The sequence below is a fragment of the Sphaerodactylus townsendi genome, linkage group LG10 (assembly GCF_021028975.2).
Source record: "Sphaerodactylus townsendi isolate TG3544 linkage group LG10, MPM_Stown_v2.3, whole genome shotgun sequence".
Taxonomy (NCBI): domain Eukaryota; kingdom Metazoa; phylum Chordata; class Lepidosauria; order Squamata; family Sphaerodactylidae; genus Sphaerodactylus; species Sphaerodactylus townsendi.
The window spans coordinates 65,775,871-65,801,377 of NC_059434.1; the positions used below are offsets into that span (position 1 = coordinate 65,775,871).

The 25,507-nt window shown below is 42.5% G+C and overlaps 1 protein-coding gene across 2 annotated transcripts in view; it reads left to right on the forward strand.

Annotated features, from left to right (window-relative positions):
* Positions 1-775: 775 nt before the first annotated feature.
* USP53 (ubiquitin specific peptidase 53) overlaps positions 776-25,507 on the forward strand; it is a 45,463-nt gene continuing 20,731 nt past the window's right edge. Inside the window, exons 1-7 of one of the 2 annotated variants that reach the window (XM_048510026.1) lie at positions 776-1,045; positions 14,602-15,190; positions 17,389-17,481; positions 19,487-19,621; positions 20,607-20,720; positions 20,797-20,879; positions 25,243-25,348. In XM_048510026.1, coding sequence (XP_048365983.1) covers positions 15,047-15,190; positions 17,389-17,481; positions 19,487-19,621; positions 20,607-20,720; positions 20,797-20,879; positions 25,243-25,348 — 675 coding nt within the window. In that variant the 5' untranslated portion in view covers positions 776-1,045; positions 14,602-15,046. Of the gene's footprint in view, positions 1,046-14,601; positions 15,191-17,388; positions 17,521-19,486; positions 19,622-20,606; positions 20,721-20,796; positions 20,880-25,242; positions 25,349-25,507 lie in introns of those variants that run through there. The other variant, XM_048510027.1, reaches the window with a different exon arrangement.

A 25,507-nucleotide genomic window follows, 5' to 3' on the forward strand; every position in this document is an offset into this window, starting at 1 on the left:
TAGGCCTCAGAATATACTTCTCAGAAGCTGTGAATCCCCACAGGGGTTTGATCCTCGGCACTCAAGGAGGGATGGCGGGCAAGGCATGGAGAAGCAGTAGCTTGGGGCCATATATTACGTACAATGGGAGGGGGCAGGCAGGAGGAATGCTTAGTGACACGAACTCGAAGTCATGGAAAAGGGAATAAATGAATGTGCGTTCGGTGACAGATAGGGTTGCTAACTCCATTCCTAAAGATTTGGGAGGGGGCCTGGGGAAAAGGAGGGAGCATAAACTTGCTCAGTCAGAGCTCACTTAATCTCCAATGCATCATCCCGATTAAGTAAACTCTGACTCACCAAACCTTCTGCTGGAATACATTTTATCTGTGCTTTCCTTTGCATCCTCCGCGGACATACCGCCTACGTTGCTCTGGGGCCCCGATCTCGCCCTCTGCTCCTCGGCCAGCCCACTGCGCTACTGGCAGCTTCAGGGCCACCCCATGTAATTGAATTGAATCGCTACGACACGCGAGAGCTATATCACCCGCCCATCCGGAGCCAGGTCAGGACGATTGGTCTGGGGAGCAAGACATCGCGTTCGGATTGGTTCCTACCGGGGCATAACATAGCCCATTTTTCCAATCCCTTCCCAGGTGTTCCTTCCCCCTCATCCAATCAGAGGCCGCCCTCAGTGCTGTCTGAAGTCATCGGGAATTAGCAGGAGCGGCTTGAAGACGGCCGACTCACTGGCCCCGCCCCCTGCGTTACCCTCCGCGCGCCTCGGCCCAACGGCAGGAGCGCGAGCTTCCCCTTGTTGTCTTCCTGCTTCTCTTCCTCCTCCTCCTCCTCCCCCGCCTTCCCTTGCGCGAACCAGGGCGCGAACGTGTCTCAAAGCGGGAGGAAGAAAGTTACGGGGGGGGGGAGGTAGGGGGCGGGACTCGCGAGGTGGGCGGGGGAAGGAAGGAGTGAGCCTACTTGCCTGGGGCACCGTCTTGGCTGGACTGACGGAGTCGCGGCCGGGATGGGCAGGAGCGGCTGTCGTGGCAGCTGCGTCGGACCGGAGGTGAGAGTCGCTTCGGGAAGGGTGAACTCAGGCGATTGAATGACTCCTTAAGTGAGGAGAGAAGAAGGGGCGGCAAACGCAGGAGGGAAGGGGAAGGGTCAGCGCCTGCCCCCCTGAGCCAATCAGCTGGAGGAAGTTTTCTGGGGGGGGGGGTGTCCTCACTTTGATCACTCACCGCCTTTCAGGTAGGCATCTCCTGGCGCGGGAAGTTTTCCCCTTCGCTCTTGGGGCGGCAGGTGCCGGAGGCGGAATGCGACAGTGGGTTGGGCCGGCGGCGAGGAAGCGCCAGAGAGTGCCCGGCAAGGGCTGCTTGCGGTTGGCGGCTCCGTTTGGCGCAGCAGCCTGGTGGTCCAAGCCGGGAGAAAAGCCGCTTCTTACGGGGGACCCTTTAAGCGCGGGGCCCCGATCCCCACGCAGGGGACAGAGAGGCGTGGGGAGAAGCTCCCCCTTTCTCCCACCGTGTCGGTGTTTCTCTTCTTCTTCGTTGTCGAGCCCTTCAGTCCTTGTTTACTTTCTGCCCAGCCGGGCGCTGCTGCTTGTCGGTTGAGTGGCTGTCGAAACGGATTGGATAATGACATCCCCCCCCCCCCCCCACACACACACACACTCTTTGGTGTCGACAGGGCGTCCGTGGCCCCCATAGCAGGGCGACCTAAAATGCATTATCTTTTGTGTTTGTCCCCTAGTGAATAGGCTGCTCCAGGAGATAGTCCAATAAACAGGGGAGAGAGCAGGAAATAAATGTAGTGGGAGGATCAGGTCTGAGAAACCTTTTCTACTCGGGGTTCCTTGCCCTTGTCTTCTTCTTTTGCATGGAAGTTGAGCAATATTGGGGGGGGGGGGACTCCACATTTTTGGTCTTGTGTGTGGCCTGTCCGACTGTCAGTGTGTCTCTCTCGGGTGTGAATAACGTCTTTACTGCCTGAAGAATGGGAACTAGCGCTGCCATTTCAGGTAGTGATTTAGTTAAGGTTTTCAGTTTTAGAAAAATGAACAGTCTTCGGGATCGGCTGCTTTGCACTATTCTTATTGGTGTTCTTGTAATGTTAAGCTAACAAAAAAATCATGTATATGTTCTGTGAGTTTCATGAGTGCTAATCTATGAAGTTAATTTTTAACCTGGTTATCTCATTTGTGTTCAAGGGAGGTGCTCAAAGCCACCTTCTAAAATTTTCTGGTGAACAGGATGTTTCTACAGGTGTGTTGATCTGTGGAGAAGAGTGTATTTCTAGTTGATGTTAAGAAATGCCAGATCTAGATTTAAAAAAAAAAGAATGCTTGAGCAACATAAGAATTGTACATTCATTGTCTGGGAACTAAGGGTTAACATATTCCTAATCTTGATCACAATGGATATTAACATTTTAGGAATTTTAGTTTCAGGAAAATTTTTATAACTTTAGATGGAAGGCAAGGTGGTCCAGTAGCACCTTAAAGGGTAAAAAGATTTTCAGAAGCTTTCAAATAAAACTTTGCCTTTTGAAATCTTATACTTCAAATATCTTGTTGATGTATAATGTGCTATTGGACTTGAATCTAAGAGTTTCATAACTTTATAACATTTGATTTGGCTCCAGATATATACATATAAGAAATCAAATGTTTGTGTGTGACTGTGAACTGTGTCATCTTGAATGGAAATACAATTTTAACAGTGCTTAAGATTAAGTATTCAACACCAGGGTGTCCTATTCCTGTGTCTCTTATTCTTGTTGTTGTGAACTGAAAGGTGATTTTCCAGCTGGGAAAGGGCCGGGTTTTTTTTTTATTATTATTGACCTATAAAACTGACAGTTTAGTTTTTGGGGGTAAAGTGAAGATCTGGGGAAAGCAATGGTAAACCAACCAACGAACAAAGTCTGCCTAGTAAATGTTGTAGTGTGACATCACCTCATGGGTCAGTAATAACCTGGTGCTTGTATGTGGGACTACCTTTACCTTTATTTTCTCTGAAAAATTGTTTCAGGGAGTTAGCTTATATTGGAGGGTAGAGCAGAAGAGCAGGTTTTGTGTCCAGTAGCTCTGTTCAGTCTAACTAGATTTCCAGGGTATCAGCTTTTGAGAATTGAACCTCACATAGAAAATTTCCAGGGCAGAGTGGGGATTCAGACCTACTATGCTATGAGCAAGTGTTAGCTAGGGTATAACCAGACAGACCAGAGTCCAGACAGGCATAGTCAAGAGAGGCTGGAGTCAGGGCAGGCGGCAGGCTAGCATAGTCCAAAACAGTCCAGAATCAGAACAGGCAGCAGGGAAAGGTGTGCTCAAGGCAGTGCAGAGCCAAGGTGTGGGAAGGAGATCAGGCAGGCAGAGAGCCAAAGGTCGGAAGACGACCAAGTACAAGGAGCTTACTAGAAAGTACACTAGTTGCACCCATTCAGAGCCAAGTCTACAACAGGATTTATAAAGGAGGTCTTGGCTAATGAGGCTAGAATCCTGCAAGGACTCAGTCCTCCTCAGATGCACATGCCTCCATTTGCAGAGTCTTCTGCCATATCTAGCAGCAATGTGAGCACTTTTCTTTTTACTCTGTAACTGTAGCCTCTGTCTCCTTTGCACAGCTGGCTTGTTACACAGGTCTTCTGAGGTCCCTGATAGCTCTCCAGTTGCATGGCATCAGACTCTGCTTTGGCTTGCAGGGAAGGGCTTAGAGCTGGCTCTGCTGCCTGTATCTCCTCATGAGGAGCCAGCTCTGGCTTCACGGTGTCTGCAAGCTCCACATCAGAGTCCTCAGTGTCCAGGGACAGGCTCATGACACCTGGGTTTCTCAGATCCAGGCCTGACACCCTAACCATTACACCAACCTGGCTCTTTGAGTACATAGCATTGCATAACTTATATATTAACAATAGTCTGGCTTTTCTCACATTAATGTGGCTAAGAGGGTGTATTTTAAAGGACCTTTTACTTTAATGGATGTTCTGAAATGTCATACAAATGAATACAGGTATAAACAGTATGCTTGAGCATTCCTTTTACAAGGTTTGTTCTTCTCTGTTTCTCTTTTATTTCTTTGTGCTATAGTGAAATGTTCCATATTTGATTTCTGCCTGAGGTTTTCCTTTTTTGGACAGTTTGGGGGGAAATTGGTATATATCTTTGCAAATTACATTAGAAGATGGCTTGTCTTTTTAAAGGGCCTGAGCACGTGGTTGATGCTTTGCACAGTGCCACCTCATTTGTTCGGAAGCAAGCCCTACTGGCATCACTGTTTTGTTATAAGCATCCTTAGGATGGCAGCCAAGCAACCTGAACCTAATGTACATTTCCCCAGAGGTCTCATTGAATTCTATGGAATATTTCATATGAGTGTATGCAGAAATGTGTCCTTATTCCTATGCACTAAGGCAATGACAAAGTAGAAGAAAGCTATTTTAAAAATGTATCCGTTCCATACAGTGCAGCCTGTCAAATAAAATTTTTAGTGTGATTTATGAAAACGCCCATGAGAGTCATAAACATACCAGAGCCGTTGTCTTAAGAGGAAATTAGTTCATACTTTGCACTGAATGAAGCAGGTTAAACTATTTGGCAGTAATGCTTCCTTTGCTCCTTAAAACTTGGAAGCATTTCAGAAGTACTTATAAAAATATTAGATTCAGTCAGTCTTTCTGGTAATCTGTAAAGTTCTTGGCAGTATGAGGAATGAGAACTGTGTTCATAGGGAATGGGAAGGGCCAAAACCTTAGTTTTCATGGATATGTTCACCTTCATGAATTCTGGCATTGCATGTTCAACACACACATCCACAAAAGCGGACACAGAATTCCAGTAGTTCTTGAATCAATACTGTGCATTTTTAATATATATCACATGTACAGTTATGCATCATTCTCTTCTTGAAAGCACAGATTTGATTATTGTTGACTTAATTGTGTAATATCCTCCTGTTGGTCACTTTCTAAGTGTGCATACTCTATAAAAACTATTCACAATTTTTCTGTTGCTTGCTTGTTAATGATGTTTATTACCCATACTGCATATTTAATTTTCTCTTCAGGAGCAAGTCTTATCAATATTTGCCAGTTAGATCCAGCCAGCTTTTTTGCTCGGTGTTACTCAGTTTCCTTCCTTGCTGTAACCATTTTCCCATGATTCCCAGTACAGCGGTTTTGGTGGGTAAAGAAGGGGAGGGGGGCGGCTATCCTCTCCTTTTTGCAAGTGAGCAAAGCTAATTGTGTCCAACCAACTGTTACTCTACTGTATATAATGCTCTATTGTGAATAATTGGAAGATGTTGAAGAGTACATTTGTGCTTAGAATTTGGTTCGTTTTCTAGATTATATACTAAAGCTAAATAAAAAGTAGACAGAGAAGTTTGTGGCTTTATTTTAAAGGACTATTTAATATTTGCAAAAATTTAGTTTGATTCAAAGATTTTATATTATTCGAGATAAGAAAATGCGGATGCCTAAAATAGTTGTTGTTTGTTCTGGGAATTTGAACTATTTCCTGCACTGCCTTTTGTATAAATGCTGTGGAGGGGGAACACGGCTCATGAATTTGCTTAGATTCAGGCCCCATGATTCCTTGAAGTTTAGGATTAAAGCTAGTAAAGTGAGTGAATTGTCTTGAAGTGCTGTTTTTGCGGTATTTATGGTGCAACTATAGAAGATTTGCAAAAATTGATTAGCTTTCCAGTGTAAGAAGTCAGAATAAGGGCTGATTTAGTCCGGCATCCTGTTTTCTAGAGTTACTGGCTAATGCTTTGGGCAAGCCCATAAACAGCGTAACAGAAATAGCACTGCCCCAGTTGATAGCAGACAAGTACTGGTAGTTAGAGGTAGATGGCCTGTAAACATTGAGGGTCATGGCTTAAATTCACTATTAGATGCATCCTCTGTGTATATTTCTAATTCTCATCTAAGCTGTGGCCCATCACTGCATCTTGTGACTGTTGTACAAAAAACTGCATAATTTTGTCAGGTCTTATTTTGTGTGTTGAATGCTATCAGGTTACAGCCCACATGGCAACCCTGTAGGGTTTTGAAGGCAAGGGACTAACAGAGATTGTTTGCCATTGCCTTCCTCTGCACAACAGCCCTGGCATTCCTTGTAGGTCTCCCATCCAATTACTAACCAGGGCTGACATTTTTGTTCCTGAGTCTGATAGTATTGCCTGAGCCATCTGTGGCAGGACAAACCTAATTTTATTGCCGATCCATTTCATTGTGTAATCCTAAACTTTAGTGATTGAAAAGGAGGGGGGGATTTGTCTCTCTCTCCATTTTCCCCACACACCGCTTCTAATTTTATAAACATCTACTAAGATATTTCTTAATTGCCTTTTTCCACAGTTAAACTGCTGGCAACTTTAGTTTTACTTTGTAAGGGAAATGCTTCGCTATCCTCATCACTGGTGAAGCCAGTATATGAGGAAGAAAGCTTTCTGCCACCTCACATTCCTGTGTCAAAGGAACTGATTGCATAGGTTTTTCACCTGGCTTAAAGGATATCACAAATAACTGTAGAATCATTTCTGACAAAATAATGAGGCTCCTAGGCAACCTTGAAAAGAACACCGAGATCTAGACTGTATATGTAAGAGGTCATAGTCAGGCATGCAAGAATAACACGCAATGCCGTACTGGAATGCTCACAATGAAATACAAGTGTTCCAGACACATACTTATGCAATGTGTATCATTTAAGAATAGGGAAGTAGAGATTAAAGTAGTTGAACAATAGTAGGGTAGAGCACAAATCCTATTGTCTGTCACTGTAACTTCTGAGCAATGACTCCTCAGGTAGAGTTCCCAAATGTCTGAGCAGACAATCATTCCAGTGGAACTTCACAGGACAATTTGGAGCCAGCCAGCAGGATGCTTGTCACAACTAGAGAGAGATACCCAAAGAAGAACAGGCTTGTGGAGAAGGGACAGACTATGGAGGCTGAAGGAAAAAAGAGAGGGTAGAGTAGAACAGCAGTGGGTGGACAATGAATGAAACAGAAATTGAGCAAAAACCAAAGAAGGGGGAGGGAAACTGGAGTAAGCAATATAGAAACAGTAGTAAGGATTGGAGGGTGGGGGGGGGGGCGCAGAGTGAGAGCCTGCAAAGAAGAGAAGAGGTTACAGAGGAAGGCCACTTCCTAACCATTGCTAAGCTTGAAAACAGCAACCAGAGAGCACCATAAATATGATATAAGTATTACTGGAGGTTGACAACAATAAACTTCTTTTTGGTGACATTCTTGAATCTTTAGTATTTTTGTACACACTCATAATTGCTTACTTTGTCTTACTACATCTTGGTTGCTACAGCCAGGAAAAATGTAAATTCTTATAGTGAAACTAGGGCAAAATTTAAACACAACCAAGATAGAATGAAACTGGTAGTAAAAGCAGTGTAATACATGAATAATATAACAGAAATGAATCTGGATGATGCAATAAACAATGTAATATCCTCAAGGAATAATCTTATTCTGTATTATAAAGATGAAGGAAGATAACACTGGGTATTTTCCTGACATCATCAGATAGGCAGTTTTACCACATGAGAGTCACAACAAATAATGCTCAAGTCAATCTTACCCAATTAAGTTTAGCGACATAGTCAAAGTAACCCTTGTAGAGCATGTTGAGAGAAGCTAGGCTATAGAATTCTGGATCCTAAGTCATGAAGGACCTTGTTGAGAATATTGGGGGATGGGGGATGGTAAACAAACAGCAACAAACCTCTAACTATAGTCTAACTTTACATTTCTCAGTTTTCTCTTATTGCTTTTAGCAAGCTCCATTTAATGCAATATTGGAACCAATGTAGAAACCAACTGGATAAGAAATAATTAATCCATAACCATTGGCTGTTGTAGAATTTAAGTTTACATGACAAAAATGTGATGCACATATATTCTTAATATAGTACATATATTCTTAATATATGTATTAAAATATATATATATTAGAATATGTATTCTTAATATAATACAACAAAACATTCTATAGTGAGATAAGGATCCTATGTCCCTATTCAGCCCTGGAGCGGCGGGTCCTTTGTTCTGAATTTGTGTATGAACTCAAGTCCAGCTGTCTTGTGTTGTAATCTCCCTTTGAAGCTTCTCAAACAGAAATACTTCAAGGGAAAGATTACAATATGCAAATTCTGAATTTGAGGGTCATAAGATTCTTATCTCACTACAGATGCTAATTTTTGGCCTCTAAGCAGTTCCCCTGCTCTAATCAAGCTGGTTACATTTTTACACTGTATATTTGCATTCTGATGCCCTTCTTTGCAAGGCCCCTCCCACTTTCTGACTGGGATGTAAGGGCTCAGGGACCTACATGGCTGCAAAGGAAGTCTTGACTCTCTAAAGTTTGTACTCAAAAATATTGTTGGACTGTAAGGCGCTACTGGATGCAACTCTAGCTCTGTTACAGTTTAATATTGCCAGATTGTTGGTTTGTTTTTCTGGCGACTTTTTCTGTGTTTCTCTTTTGATTCTGTTTAATTCCTGTTGATGTTTGAGAGTTGTATTTATTATTACATCAACTGTTGGAACTCTTTGTCCCAAATGCTTTAAATATTAGTATGTGTTTTTAAGTACTGTTTATTTTCAGAGCTCAAGTAGTAGGACTGTTGAGGTCTTGTAAGACATTGATCTTGTACATACTTGTAGACATTTGTGTAATTATTGCTTCACTAAGTACATTCAGGATTTTTATTTCTAGACCACCCATGCAACGCTGCCTACCAACAGTAACATGAATACTTCCACATTTAGTTTCTTCAATTTTTATTCAAATGAAATAAGATGTTACTGGGGTTACAGTCTTTTGTCAGTAGTCTTTTGTCTTAATGTGATTCTACAAATACAAAAATGTGCAGTTGTCCAGAATTCATATCAGGAGAATTGGGTAAGCTTAGTGTATAAAATCTATTGTAATAAAGTTATAGAAAATGGCACAGGAAGGTGCTTTAATAAAAGGAACATTTCTTGGTTGCCACGTTTGCATTTTTCTTTTTACTTCTTGTTCCTCCCTCCTTACACTTTGCTTCTTGTGCAGATCTGTTCAAACAATCTTCTATTCATTGAATTTCTTAAAACTTAGCACTTAATTCTGTGTACGTAGATTTGCAAAGGAACAATGAGATTAAGGTTTTTTCTCAATTTTAAATATTTTTGGGACATTTTGCTGTGAAGAAGAGACATGTTATCTCTGCAGACGTACAGTTTTGAGAACTACAAAACAAGCCTCTGTGATAATATCTTCTAGATAGAAAAATTGCATAAAATAATAGAGAAACCTCTGGAACAGCAAGACACTGTGAATGTGTGAATGGAATTAATTTACCAAAAAAGTTGACATTGCATAAATTTACAGCCTCATGTTATAAATTACATAATTTAATTATATAATTAAAATTATCCTACTTTAATGAATTATATATAAATATACTAGAGGGGCCCGGCCACGCGTTGCTGTGGCAATTGTCCTTCTCATCACAGTCCGCAACCCACACAGATGTCCATACAGGTCCAATGATCCCCAGCATAGCCTTTTGGGAGCAGCAGTGGCATAGTGGCTAAGAGCAGGTGCACTCTGATCTGGAGGAACTGGGTTTGATTCCCGACTCTGCAGCTTGAGTTGTGGAGGCTTATCTGGGGAATTCAGATTAGCCTGTGCACTCCCACACACACCAGCTGTGTGACCTTGGGCTAGTCACAGCTTCTTGGAGCTCTCTCAGCCCCACCCACCTCACAGTGTGTTTGTTGTGAGGGGTGAAGGGCAAGGAGGTTGTAAGCCCTTTGAGTCTCCTACAGGAGAGAAAGGGGGGATATAAATCCAAACTACTACTACTACTACTACCCCTCCTTCTTCTTCTTTTGGGGTGGTCAAGTGGAATCCCTCTTTCCCTTTTCAATGCACGTTGTTATATGGTGCTGTCTTTTTTTTTAGTATAAGGTAACCCTTCCCATTCCACAACGGAACTGTCCAGAGTGTGAATCCCGCTGTCCATGAGGCTGGTTGACACGCACAGTCCTGGCTTGGGTAAGGCAGAACTGGGGCAAGGAGGCTATCCCAGTCAGGCAGCAGAGGCAGGGTGGTGAGGCGCTCAGATTGAGGCCAGCTCGCTGGGTTCTTAAAGGGCCACGTGCAAAAGAAGCAGAGCTGGTGGTGTTGGTTCGCCTCCACCCCCTCAGATTTTCTTAGAAGAAAAAGGCAAACTCCAGGTTGCTTTTAGTAAAAGAGAGCTGTGGCGAATATGGGTGAGGAAGTGGGTAAGTGGTGGTTGGATGTGAGGGAGGGCAGAGTGAGGTGTGTGAGGATGAGCTGGATGTGTATGAGAGTATGTGTGTTGTGTGGTAGTAGTGGGTGTGGCACAGAGAGTGAAAGTTACCTGCATGTGTGTGGGGGGGACCCCGCCTGACGTCTCACATGGCAAAGTGTGTATGTGTTTCACTTCCACTCGTATTACCTAACAGTATTACCTATTTACTGTTTTCACTGCTCATCTCTGGCCATCTGTGCGAACATTCTAAGGGCATACCAAGCCCTCAGGCCACAGTCAGGCTGCATGAACATTCTACGGGTGACAGTTAAACAGAGCCAGCTTCAAGGCCTGGTGCTCCAGGAAAAAGACGTTTTACCTGGCTCAGGTATGGACTTTTGGCAATTTGAAGGTCCGATTACCTGCCCACAACAGGGAGGGACGTCATGTGAAAATTTGGGGGCGATCTGTCCAGCCGTTTCGGCGTTAGGGCATTACCAACAAACGAATAGTTAGCTTTATATATATATATATATATAGATAATTAATCCTAATGAATAAGCTTTGGAATATAATGTATCTCAAACAGAAAACTATCTTTTTCCCCTCAAAAAAGCATTTTATTTTTAAAATTCAATTTAATTTTTTAATCTACCGTATATACTCGACTATAAGCCAACCCGAATATAAGCCAAGGCACCTAATTTTACCACAGAAAAACTGGGAAAACTTGTTGACTCAAGTATAAGTCTAGGATGGGAAGGCCGCAAGGATGCTTGCCCTCCCCTCCAGCTGCGGGGAGGGAAGGATGAATGCCTGCGACCCAGCTGAGCAAGTTGTGGGCCAGGGAGCCCCTCCCAGCCAGCAATTCAACTGTCTTGTCGAAGGCTTTCATGGCTGGAATCACTGGGGTGTTGTGTGGTTTCCGGGCTGCATGGCAGTGTTCTAGTAGCATTTTCTCCTGAAGTTTCGCCTGCATCTGTGGCTATCATCTTCAGAGGATCTGATGTTAGTAAAACCACATAAAACCCCAATTTAAAACTAAATTTATATTTTTCAGGTTCTTAACATTTAAATTGGTGAGACTTCTCATCCAGTCAAGACTAAGCAGGTGTGCTTGGGGTTCTCCTGTCATTCTGTCTTGGAATTGGGGTATGAGTAGGCAAAATAAATTTTACAACAAAGAGTATTGAATATTCTGAAACTTCCAAACACCTAGTTTCCCTGGCTGCTTATCTCTCCCTTTTGGGGATCTTTAGCTATAGGAAAGCTCTCTCTCTCGGAAGTGAAAACTTTTCCATTCACTTTGATTCTCACCACCCTTATCTGTTGGGGGGATGGGGATATGATTATAAATTAGAAGACTCTAAACTTGTAAAGCATCAAGCAGGGCCAATATCTTATTTCCCTCCCCCAGCCAGCTCCTCACACCCCCTTGAAAGAATAGTACACTGTTCATCTCTGCAGCATGCTGCCTAAAATATCGGCATTCTCTCCCCTACCAAATCCAGTTGCAGCTTCACAAAGCAGAATTAAAACACACAAAATAGACATTCTTGGTGTGACTGATGGGCTAATGGAATTCCAGTAGGCAACTGAATCCAAGGCTAGCAAAACAAAGGATCAGAGAGCGACACAACCCCCCCCCCACTTCTCCCCCATGAACCTGGTAACTCACAGGCGTACAACAGAGAAAACAACGGCAGTCACTCAAATTCCCCTCTGTACTCTACCCATACGGATCCATCAATGTAGGTGTTGGAGCTTTCCCAGCGGGGCAGGGCAGGAGGTGGCAGCCGGGCTGCCACAAGGACGCTCGCCCTCCCCGCCGGCTGCAGGGAGGGGAGGATGAATGCCCACGACCCAGCTGAGATGGTTGCAGATCAGGGAGCCCCTCCCCCGCCAGTGGGGGAGGGCAGGAAGCGGCAGCCGGCTCAGCCGGACCACCGCAAGGATGCTCGCCCTCCCCACTGGCTGCAGGGAGGAAAGGATGAATGCCCGCTACCCGGCTGAGTATAAGACAAGGGGGGCTTTTTCAGCATAAAAAATGTGATGAAAAAGTCAGCTTGTACTCGAATATATACGGTAATTTAAATTTTAAAAATCTGCTTTAAATCAAAATCTAGTCATTTCCCCCCTCCAACTTGTAATCAGGTGATAAATTTCATCTCTTCTGCCTCATAACATTCAGAAGAAACCCGGCAGTCTGAGATATTTCTCTTTTCTACCAGAGGGAAAGAAGGGAAAGCACCTCTGATGATCTATTCAATTTCATTATGCTTACCCTCTTCATCAGGTATGGGAAGGCATTTCCTGCTTGTAATTGAAATTGCTGTTCCATACAGAAGGATGTTTCTGATAGGGTGTGATGCAACCTCAACGGATGTTTCTTTGCTTTTGGCTGAACGTAGCCAGGAAGAGGTTCTCCCTTTTAATGCTCCTGACCAACTAAGAGTAGGATTGGCTTGTTTCTTTCAGTGACCATCAGGCATTCCTGCAAGCCCATAGGGTCTGCTGCTGAAGGCCATTGTTTGCAGTGTAGGGGGCTACTGGTAGTTCTTTGAGAATTCCTCAAGTTTGTTTTTAAATGCTCTGTTGGTGAACAGACTTCTCCATAAATCTGTCCAAACCCTTTTTAAAGCTATCCAGGTTAGTGGCCATCACCACCTCCTGTGGCAGCATATTCCAAACACCAATCACACGTTGTGTGAAGAAGTGTTTCCTTTTATTAGTCCTAATTCTTCCCCCCAGCATTTTCAATGAATGCCCCCTGGTTCTAGTATTGTGAGAAAGAGAGAAAAATTTCTCTGTCAACATTTTCTACCCCATGCATAATTGTATAGACTTCAATCATATCCCCCCTCAGACGTCTGCTCTCCAAACTAAAGAGTCCCAAACGCTACAGCCTCTCCTCATAAGGAAGGTGCTCCAATCCTTCAATCATCCTCATTGCCCTTCTCTGCACTTTTTCTATCTATCTATCCTTTTTGAGATGTGGCAACCAGAACTGAACACAGTACTCCAAGTGCGGTCCCAGCACGGCTTTATATAAGGGCATGACAATTCTTGCAATTTTATTATCAACTCCTTTCCTAATTATCCCCAGCATATAGTTTGCCTTTTTCACAGCTGCCATGCATTGAGTTGACATTCCCATGGAACTATCCACTAAGACGCCCAAATCCCTTGACTGATAGCACTGACCCTTGTAGCGTGTATGTGAAGTTTGGATTTTTTGCCCCTATGTGCATCACTTTGAATTTTGCTACATTGAACTGCATTTGCCATTTCTTAGCCCACTCACCTAATTTATCAAGGTCCGCTTGGAGCTCTTCGCAATCCTTTGTGGTTCTCACCACCCTACATAATTTGGTATCATCTGCAAACTTGGCCACCCCGCTACCCACCCCTACTTCCAGGTCATTTATGAATAAGTTAAAGAGCACTGGTCCCAAAACAGATCCTTGGGGGACACCACTCCCTACATCTCTCCATTGTGAGAACGTCCCATTTATACCCACCCTTTCTTTCCTGTTCGTCAACCAGTTTTTAATCCATAGGAGGACTCTTATTCCTTCATTGCTGAGTTTTCTCAACAGTCTCTGGTGAGGAACTTTGTCAAAAGCCTTTTGGAAATCCAAGTAGACAATGTCCACTGGTTCCTCCTTATCCACATGCCTGTTTACACCCTCAAAGAACTCTAGTAAGTTTGTAAGACAGGACTTGACTCTGCAAAAGCCATGCTGACTCTTCCTCAGCAGGTCTTGCTTTTCTACATGTTTAATAATTTTATCTTTAATGATAGATTCTACTAATTTACCAGGAACAGATGTCAAACTGACTGCCCTGTAATTTCCTGGGTCCCTCCTAGACCCTTTCTTAAAGATTGGTGTGACATTGGCCATCTTCCAGTCTTCAGGGATGGAGGCAGACTTCAGCTGGTTCCAGAGACTAACTGAAAAGATTTAAAAATTTGAGAAGCCCCACCTCTCAACAGCCCCACCAATCAGCAGCCTCCACCGATAATCAGCAGCCCCAGGACAAGGAGAAAAAAAGAGAAAACCCCTGTTTAAAATACACTGTTTAAAAGATGTGGCTTTGAGAAAAACCCTCTGAAAAGAAAAACCAGAGCTCACTCAGCCCTTTCTGGCCCACTCCTCTTCTCTACTGCTACTCTTCTCTGCTGGTTCCAGAGACTAACAGAAAAGATTTCCTGCCGCCAATTAGGATGGTAGATTTGTATACCCATCTATGAGCCATATTTGTTTTTGAATCTTGGTTATATAGTTAAGCTTCATTTTGAAATTCTTATTAATTGTTTCACTTTCCTTTTTTTGCAGACTCTTAAAGAAATTTACATGGTGGAATTATTTTTGCAAACTACATGAAGAAATGTTTTTATTTTCAAAACTGATATGGACAATGTTAGCACAAGAGAGTGACTAATATTCACCAAGAACGTCTGTTTTTGCAATGTATCAGCTATCTTATTTAAAAATACTCTCCAAAGAATGATTTGCACTAAATGGAAAGAAAAGTGAAATGCTTTGAAGACTGTCAGCAAGAATTTTGGTTCCTGAAATATATTTTAATTTAATCAAAGATTTAAAAAACCGAAAAGCAATTCTCAAACTGGAAGCAGAATTGACATACTGGGATCTGAAGAGCTGCAACACTGTCTGAACAGAATGCCCTGATTTTAAGGCAGTTGTCAGAAGCTTTTATTTGCCTTGCTCTGCTCAGAATCCTTAATCTTTATAACTATATACTCTTTTTTTCTAAATAATGGCGTGGGTAAAGTTCTTGAGAAAACCTGGAGGAAATCTTGGAAAAGTCTATCAGCCTGGAAGCGTGATGTCTTTGGCTCCTACCAAAGGCTTGTTAAATGAACCAGGACAAAATAGTTGCTTTCTTAACAGTGCTGTTCAGGTAAGAAAGAGATTATATTTTCATATTTTATTCATAATGCAGAAAATATAACATGTGGAAAGCCAGTGTAATGCTATAACTCCAGAATTAAAGTGACTTGTCTGTTAATAGTTATATTCTAGAGCAGGGGTAGGGAACCTTTAACACTCAAAGAGCCATTTGGACCCGTTTTCCACGGGAAAAGAAAACACTTGGAGCCACAAATAATTTTTGACATTTAAAATAAAGATAACACTGTATATATTGGGTTTTTTTTTACCTTTTACTCCGCTCATTCTGAGAAGCGCATGGATGCGTCCGCCCTGCTGCCTGCAGGGCGGGCAAGAATGAAGCCGGCAGCTCGGCCTTGCCGGCCGCTGGGAAAGCGCCCGCCCCGCTCCAATGGGGCGGGCGAGAGGGGAAGCCCGCAGCGCAGCGCAGCCGGCCGTGGGCAGTTGGTGCGCCTGCCCTGCTGCCTGCAGGGTGGGCAAGGATGGGGCCGGCAGCTTGGCTTGTGGAGCCGCAGTGCAAGGGCAGAAGAGCCGCATGCAGCTCTCGAGCCGCAGGTTCCCTACCCCTGTTCTAGAGAATCCATTTATGAATGGCTGCTCAATATTTGTATTAGTTTGTCAGGAAACTGTATTAGTTTGAGCCAGGAAGTCCTCAGGTTTGTGTGCTCCTTCTCTTCTGCCTGTTTGCAGAGCCAAGACTGAAAAGAAATTGTACATGTTTTAACAAATGTAACTGTTTCCAGCAAACTATTACAACAAACTGCTGGTTGTTTAAAATTGGGAAGTCTTTAGTTTTGGGTCTTTGGAGGGGTAGGAGGAGCTTCGCATAACTTTGACTGAATAAAATCAGTGATGTGGTTGAAGAACATTTGAGCATAAAACATTCTTCAGACATTTGGGCAACTCCTTCAGGAGTAAATGTTACCTTGAGAGTTTTGTGTGCATAAAGCTCAACTTCATTTGACATGCATTAATAACATTTATTCACTAGAGTGGATATACATTGCTTTGTATGAGTGATGATTGGTCTGATCTAAAATTAGGTTTTTCATCTTCCCAGTTGATGTGTATTTTTCAGTGTGACTCTGTAACATTTCTTCTATTGATTTAAAAGGAATCTCCTGGGTACAAAGATAGGGCATGTGCTCTTGAGAGAGAACTGCATTTGTAGCCAAAAATTAATTGTTTTTCTGCAGGTGAATTTAAACTTAGCTGCTAACTTGAACTATAGTTTGTTTCTTCAGCTTTGAAACCATTGCAGCACAACTGGGCAATTGGCAGCACATGCACTACTCTTGCAGATGAATGTCATGTACTGGGTTCAAGCTATTTATTGCTGCTTGTTTACGTTGCTGATTCTTTCCCCCATACACATCCATTCCACCTGCCCCCTTTTAATACAAAATTCACTCTCTTTTTTTATTGGACAAGGTAGTTATATTATTTCAATGGAATACTGATCTTTTGAATCATAACATATGTTCTCCAAGCTGCTAAAATGCATGAGTCATATCCCATTGTTTTTCATCTAACAATAGTTGCCTGAGAATTTTCTTATGCATGATGCAAATGTTTTGGACGCAACATACGTTCTGTAAATTTAATGTCAGCTACTGGTGTTCAGCCACTGACTTACTTTAAATGTACTACCCAAGGTATTCCATATTTTAGATGAGTGATGTTACTCATTAAATATCAAGAGAAGCCTAAAACAACTATTAAGTAAACCGTCAGTTCATCACCGCTTTGTTTCATTTTTTGTTAATTTTTGTAATAATGGGTTGTGCGAAAGAGATGGAATGTTAAAGGCTGACTTAGATCTTATCAGGCTCACACACAATTTTACTTGTATGAGAACTTTTCCCCACTTCCCTCCTTCTAATGCAGCCTGTTGTACCCTCTAAATTCAGGTTGATAGAAGTAAAGTGGGGATCTGGAAAGGAAGGAGGGAATCAACAAAACTACCCACCCCTTTTTCTAACAGACATAACCATGGTTAGGATCCACCAAATTGATGATGACTTGCTTATAAACGTGTTTTATAAAATTTCACTTAACATTTAATCCTTTCTCTAAACCATTGCCAGACTTGAAAATCCTCTAGTGCGCTGTGTTTTTAGTGCGTTCCAGGTAATTGTAGGGTTTCATGTTTTTCAGATGAAAAAATATTTTGATAAATGAGCTGAAGCTTCCTTCTTTATCTTCTAGGTTTTGTGGCAACTTGACATATTCCGACGAAGCTTGAGAGGTCTCACTGGACATGTTTGTCAGGGAGATGCCTGTATATTTTGTGCTTTAAAGGTATACATACTGTATTTCAGTTCAAATTACATCAAATAGGTAATGTAATTTAACTGTTTTAATCTATATATTGTCGAAGGCTTTCATGGCTGGAATCACTGGGGTGCTGTGTGGTTTCCGGGCTGTATGGCCGTGTTCTAGCAGCATTCTCTCCTGACGTTTCGCCTGCATCTGTGGCTGGCATCTTCAGAGGATCTTCAGATGCAGGCGAAATGTCAGGAGAGAATGCTGCTAGAACACGGCCATACAGCCCGGAAACCACACAGCACCCCACTGTATTAATCTATTTGATGAGAACTAATTTTGTCTGTCTAAAAGGCTCTGGAAGGTAATCTTTTCTGACTACATAATACCCCGATTTTATGCTGCTGATAGATGAAAATGTCTGTGTTTTTCTGAAGAACTTTTTATTACTAACACTGTGAAAACACAGTAATAATTTTATAAGAAGTCTATGTTGTCAGAAGCCTTATACGTTCTAACTCTGGACTCAATGCAAAGTTTTGCTTTAAAAATTAACTTTGTTGCCAGATTTTTTTTGTATCAAGGGTGTATAGGAGTTATAATTAAGCATTGGAATCTAGATTGTCAGCGAGAAAATAGTTTAATTATTCTTGGTTGGATTTTAGGTATGTTTGGGTTGAGATTCCAAAATTAATATGTTCAAGTTCCCAGTAGTTTGGGAATTAAAACGTGTAAGTAGCCTTGGAAATGAAATTTGATCTGTGTGCTGCTCCCTCCATTACATTGATGGTACGTTGCTGCTTTTTTCTAGAAATGGTAGTGTAGCAATTTTCCTGGGTGAGTCAATGTAGGTACTGTTATGACTGTGTGTTTCCTCTTTCTTTAATCATCTAGGAAAGGGTATATATGCATGTATGTAATATGTGTTCATGAAGTCCTGTGGTGTTGAGTGGTATGCTGCAGTACTGCAGTCAAAGCTCTGCTCACAACCTGAGTTCAATCCTGGCAGAAGTCAGTTTCAGACAGCTAGCTCAAGGATGTCTCAGCCTCCCATGACTGGTAAAAGGAATGCTGGGGGCAAAGTGTAGATGACTGGGGAAGGCAATTGCAAACCATCCCAGAGACATAGGCTGTTTCTGCACGGCAGTGGAAATGCACCTCCACCGGCATGAATTGTGCCGGTGGAGGGTCAGAGGCCATTCGCTCAGTAGTGTGCGTGCGGCCCCAAAGATGTAACTGGAGAGGTGGCTCTGCATGGAGCCACCCCCGGTTCATCCAGCTCACTTACCTCTCCATCCAGCACAGCTCTGCAGGGCTGGAGGGACACGCCCCCGCTACCGTCCAACCTCCAGTGGTCGGAGGGCAGCATAGGCGTGTCCCTCCAGCCCTGCAGAGCTGTGCTGGACAGAGAGGTGAGTGGGGGGAAGCCGAAAGTGGTGTCCTCACACCGGTGTGGTTCGCACCTGCAGGCGGGAAGATGCTGCTTTTCAAAAACCTCGCTCAGGGACCTCGCCGCTTTTCAAAAACCTCGCCTCCTGTGTGAACAGCACCCCAGGGATGGTGTTTTTTCCGTCCCTAGGGCGCTGTTATTTGGCCGTGCAAAATCGGCCATGGTCTGCCTAATAAACATTATCGGTCAGTAATGACCTGGTGCTTACACAGAGCCTACCTTTACCTTATGCTGTGTTCATGCTACAGCTTATCTATTTTTAAAACTCACGTGCTGTGTAACAAAGCTGAACAAACTGGCAGAGAAAAAATTCAAAATGAACTGTTTATTGTTAAAATATAAATCTGCTGGATGCTGGCAAACTCTTTGTGGATTGTAGCGTAACATACACCTTACTTTCCCATACCTGAAACATCTTTCACTTCCTTCTATTTTAGTTTTTTGCCAGCAAAGTGAATGCTACAGGGGTGTGCTGGTTTCATATCCTTCCTAAATTGCTGTCCTTCTGGGCAATTCTGCATTCTTTTTCCCTCCCTCCCTCCTGAACAGCTAACATAGTAAAATATTCACTAACTGTACTATTATTTCCAGGCAATATTTGCACAGTTCCAGCACAGCAGAGAAAAAGCTCTGCCATCAAATAATATGAGGCATGCCTTGGCTGAAAGTTTTAAAGACGAGCAGCGTTTTCAACTTGGGCTCATGGATGATGCAGCAGAATGTTTTGTAAGTGTACTTAGGCCTATTAAGGCTTTTATTTAAGAAGTCTGGCTTTATTATGTATTCAGTGCAGTGTTTGTGCTAGAAATACTAGAGCCATGTTCAGATCTCCTGTCACTAACTCACTGCACAGGGCTGTTACTATGAGGATAGATCAGTAAGTACCGTATATACTTGCGTGTAAGTTGAGTTTTTCAGCCCTGTTTAAAGGCTAAGAAAAGCCCCCTTGGCTTATACGCGAGTCACCATTTTCTAGCAATCACAAGCCGCAGACAGCAGTCTCTAATGAGGCTGGGGGCAAGGCTGGGACAACCTCCCTGCGGCCACAAAGCCACTTGTTGCTGCCCTCCTGGAGGGTGAACGGGGAACCCCTGCAGCCAGCAGGGTCTTCAGACCTCTAACAAGGCCGGGGGTGGTGCCGGGACAACTTTCCTGCGGCCACAAAGTCACTTGTTGCTGCTCTCCCGGAGGGTGAAGGGGGAACCCCGAGGCACCCTGGCTGACTGGGCTTCGTCAAACCCAGCTGGCAGGCAGAGGGAGCTCCTTATTTGGGCAGTGACTCCCCCTGATGTCACTGCCCAAATAAGGAGCTCCCTCTGCCTCCTGGCTTCCCACCCTCGGCTTATGGCTTATATGCGAGTCAATAAATTTTCCCATGTTTGGGCAGTAAAATTAGGTGCCTCGGCTTATACACGGATTGGCTTATACACGAGTATATACAGTATTATAAAATCATCTTCTGAACTCCCCAAAAAATTCCGTTGCTTTTTTTTTAAAGCACATTAAAGGACACCTATAAAACATCCCAAAACAAAACTTATGTACGTCTTTTTAATTTGGTTTTTTAATTTGTGGACAAGCGTGGCTACTTCATTGATTGAGTGCCAGTATTACATGTAAAAAAATCATTGTGAGCTGAATTATTTACTTATTTTTAAACACAGTTGAGTGTCATAATAATCTAAGTGTGTTATATCATTGTTTTATTTAGGAAAATATACTTGAGAGGATTCACTATCATATAGTGCCAAGCAGTGAAACAGATATGTGCACTTCTAAATCCTGCATTACCCATCAGAAGTTTGCTATGACGCTATATGAACAGGTTAGACATTTTTTAATCCTCTATATTACTTTATGTTCAAGTTTCTAAAGCTAAAAGTTTTTTTTCTTTTGTGTAGTGTGTGTGTCGTAGTTGTGGGGCATCTTCGGATCCTTTGCCTTTCACAGAATTTGTGCGTTATATTTCAACAACAGCTCTGTGGTAAGAGATTCTTACGCATGTTTGTTTTTATCTTGTTGCTAAACTGAAAACTAGAAATGCTGAAGAGATGTGATCAGGAGTTCCTTATCTATATTGCTGCTCTGCGCGAGGCGTGATAAGCCCCTTCTCCTTTGCCATGGTCCTGGAGGTATTAGCCTGGCCTGGGAATGGGGAGGGCCTCACAAAACTAGAGGTCCGGACTCAGTTGGGTGTAGCTTCCCTTGTCAGGCTTTTCAGCCTTCTTCTTCCCTTGCTGCCTCTCCTTTTTGTTCTCTTTCCCTTTTATTATCTTTCCCTCCCCCTCGCTTTCCAAATTACCTCCCCAGTGATCCCTCTCAGCTGGGTTGCATTCCATCCCTCCTATCTCCCCACCGTCTTTGTTCCCTAACTTTCTTCTGCCCCTCTCTCCTCTGGCTGGCTCCTATCTGGTTCCTTTTCTTCTCTTCATCCTGGTTGCCTGAGAGGAGACCCACCCTTCAGCTTCCATCCACCATTCTGCCTGCCTGCAGCTTTCTGTCTGCTCCTGGAGTCTCTTCCTTGTTGGTTGGGGAGGGAGGCAGGCCCTGGCCTTCTCTCGTGACCCATGCAAGTTGCTGGTGGGCCTAGCGTCACCGAAGCAGCTCCCAGGCCCTCCAACTGAATTGGTTTCTCTCCTCACTACTGTTGCAGCTCGCACTTCCCTGCTTAAGCTCTGGAGGACTCCCAGGCATGAGAACTTGTTCCCTAGTAAGTGCAGGGGTGGTGTGCTGGGGAAGTGTGGGGAGGCACTGTGGGATTTCTCTACCTCCGCTTTGGGGTCTTGTAGCTGTGCCCTGAATCACTCAACAGGAGAATATTATTAGAAATACTATATTTTCCAGTCCTGGGTTTCAATTCCACATCCTTCTGATAGTGATAGGGCCTTCCAGCAGCTAGCCAGCTATTCTCCAAGTTACTGACTAGAGAACTGAAGCTTTCCAGGCCAAGGAGATCAGATAATTTTCTTCATCTGAGCAAAAGGAAGCTAAGCAGCAACAATGTCACCTCCCCACCATCTTTGAGGAAATTATCACTAACAGCTGTCTTCCTAGGCAACAAATGGGGAATTTCCTATCTTTGTATGAAAGGATTTCAATCTTTTCTACTGCAGTCCTTCTCTCTTCAGAAATTCCCTTACTTGCATTCAAACAAGTTGTGACATCGAATTATCCCATAAAGCTAAATTATTGTGCCCCTTCAACCGCTTTTCTAAGCATTTTAAGGGGCTTGTTTATCTGTTCCTTTGTGCCAATGTGTTGTTCTGGTAGTCAGGTGTATAAGTAGATAATGAGTCCCAGTGTTCGGTAGAAGGAGCTCTTATAGAAATGTTGAGGCTGGTGTAACAGCATTACATATTTCTGTGGTTGCCTCATATCTTTGCCCTAGTTGCCTAAGTGTCAACTAACTGACTTGGTCCCAGACCAAGCATTGCTGGAGGAGCTATGCAAACTGGCATTAATAGCAGTCCTTATTGTGGCTTTTACCTTGGATGCACTCCAGGTAAGGGCCTTGGCAGACAGTGTAATAACAAGGAGAATTTTAGCATAGATGTTTGGAGGCATTTATGAAAAGTTGGTGGCCAGTGGCAGCCTCCCTGTTCAGAGTCAACATGCAACAGAAGGCCACTTCTTAAAGGCAACATGAAAGGTGATTTTCTCCCCTGTGAGCTTCCAAAGGGATCTATTGTACAACTGCGGGGAACTGGGTGGTATTTGCATCTGGAATTTTGCTTTAATGCAGTAGGACTCTCCTGTTCTCGTGATAAACATTTAAAAATGAGGCATTTTGCGTAAGCTTGGGGGCTAGGCTTTTTGGAAGCTCTCTGCCAAGATCTTGGTAGGCCCAAACTAGGACACATTTATTTATATCTTAGTAATTGTCTTGAGAGCTCATTCACCCATATGAAATTGAGCCTTGTCTTTTAGAAGGGTGTGATGTGTTAGTTCCACACAGAACACCACCTCTGGCTCTCTTGCACTCCTTTAAGGTTACATTAACTCTTGCTTTTTCAGAACAAACCCACTTGACACAGCAATCTTGTCTATTAAATGGAAGTGGTACTATAGGCAAGGAGTTTGTTGTAAGGCTTCATCTTCAAAATCATGCTGAAGATCAGCATGCCAGTAGCTCTCTCCAGGGGCATGAATTCCTGGACTGACGATTAAATCTGGACATGCTGACAAAGGAATCTAAGAGAATCTTGATGATTGCAAATATTGATCTCTCAGGCTGGGCAGCTCATTGTGAAACGGTGACCATTCAGAGGATATATAGCCCGTTAAAATCTAGGACGAATATCAGTTGCCTGGAACTTTGAACAGTATTTCTCTGACTCTTGACCTTCTAGGATTAGATTACCCGCCATCGTGCTAACATACACAGACAATTCCACCATGAAAGTAAATACAGGAAGAAACCAGGTCAGTCTCCCTTCATAGGGAAAGTGATGCTGCTGTTAAGCTAGGTGCAAATCCATCTTGAGTCAGTCAGGATGAAATACACATAAAAACTGCTAGGGCATGATTCAGGAGGTGACTTTTATCAGTGGTAAAGTCTTTCCTATACTGATTGCTGTGTCTTGAAGGTTCGCACATATTCTGTTTTTTTCTTTTTTCTTTCCCCTGTTCTAGAGTCTCAGCCCAACTACATTATTTTGTCTTGCTAGAATTTTTTTGCCGTTCAAATAAAATGATATTTTAAAATTGATGATTAATGAATGATTGACTATAATGCTTTTGATGCACTTTGAATCCTACGGAACAAGGGGGACTATAAGTGAAAACAATAAATATTAGAAGTGCTGACAGTTTCAACATTCTTCTTCATATGTCCCATATAGTAGTAACTGTGATACTTGTGGTTGCAAACATCAGTATTTACATCCTTGAAGAATTATATTCTTCCCAGAGTCATGGTGTTGCTGATATTTATAAAAGGAGAAACAGATAGACCTACTGCACCATAGTTCAGGAAATTTATCTATCTGTTCAAACATTATATGTTAATCCATAGGTTTGGTGGCTGATAAAATGAGAGAAGCGATCTTTTTTTAGCTGATGACAATCCATGTAGTCATCCTTCCGAACACAATACCTTATTAGTAACAAGTAAATAAATCTTCACTTGTATATCATTAGGCATTTTTAAACTTTTTATTAAGACTTTGAGGCCATGCAAAAAGAGATACAAAAAGTATACTTAATTGGGGAAAGTGTACTTTTTTGTCTGCACCAAATATAAATGCACGCAAGTTTACTACTTGCTCTTTAGTTACAATCATAAAAGAAATTCTTAATCTTCACACGTTAGCATTTATTGAAATAAACACATGAATAGAAGAATTCCATCCACTTCATTAGTCTCAAGTATTTAGGTGATATGCCAGTAGTAGCTTCTTCTAGAATTAAATAGCTGTCTTACGGTAAACGTTCTGATTACTGTATGAAATCTTGATTTAAACTAAAATTACAGTAGTGTCTGTAAGATGAAATACATTCATTCACAGCTGATCTGTGGTGCTCATAACTGAAATTTATCTAAGAATGACTTTATTTTAAAATTCTCCAAAAAAGGGCCCACCCTGGTTCCTGACATTCCAACGTGAAAGGCAGGTATATACAAAATTGAAGTAAATAAAAATCTTGTTAAAAATAAAAAGGGGTAGGTAGATTAGCTAAAAATTGCTGCACACTATTTTGACTAATGAACTGTAAACCACAAAGGGCTTGGGTTCAGCCCCCCAAAACAACAACAACAATCTAGTGTGGTATAGTAATGCTGATCTGGGATTTGTGAAATCTTGGATCAGCTTCCCCTACTAGTTTTAAGGTTGGTTTACCTTGAGCCAGTCACTTTTTCTCAGTCTAACCCACCTGACAAAGCGTTTGTGCAGATAAAATGATGAGCAGAAGGGCTGTGTAGGCTGTTCTAAGCTCCTAGGAAAAAGGGCAGAATAAAAGTGTACTAGCTAGATTCGATAGTCCCCTGCTTGAGTTCAGAGGGGAAGCACTGGATTACTTTCATGTCTGAGATGTAAATATTTAATGAACTGCCACATTACAGTTTGCAAAACGCAGTTTTCTTTATAATCCTCACATTAACTTATTGTTTCAAGGCTTTAGAGATAACTCAGTCTGTCTGGTGAATCAGTAGTTATGCCTACATGTTGGTTTAGGAATTAATGGGAAGAACATGATCAAAATAGATTAAAACACTATTTTATTGTAGTAGTAATGTTTTATTGTAGTAGTAGTGGTAGTAGTAGTAACAACTACTACTACTAGTAACTATTTTATTGTAGTAGTAACATTTGCTAGGTTGAAATTTTACTGATTGTTCTTTACAGCAATGAAGTTGACAGGATGTTGGAAAGACATGAGCGACTCAAGCCTGAAATGTTTGCAGAATTGCTTCAGACTGCAAATACTACAGATGACTTCAGAAACTGTCCTGTGAGTAAATTTAAAAAAATCTTTTTCTATTTTGGCAAAGCTTGACATTTCTTGGGATGTTGATAACACAACTTTTTTTGTTGAAAAATGAATCTGGTTAATGTATTGTCGAAGGCTTCCACGGCCGGATTCAACTGGTTCTGGTGGGTTTTCCGGGCT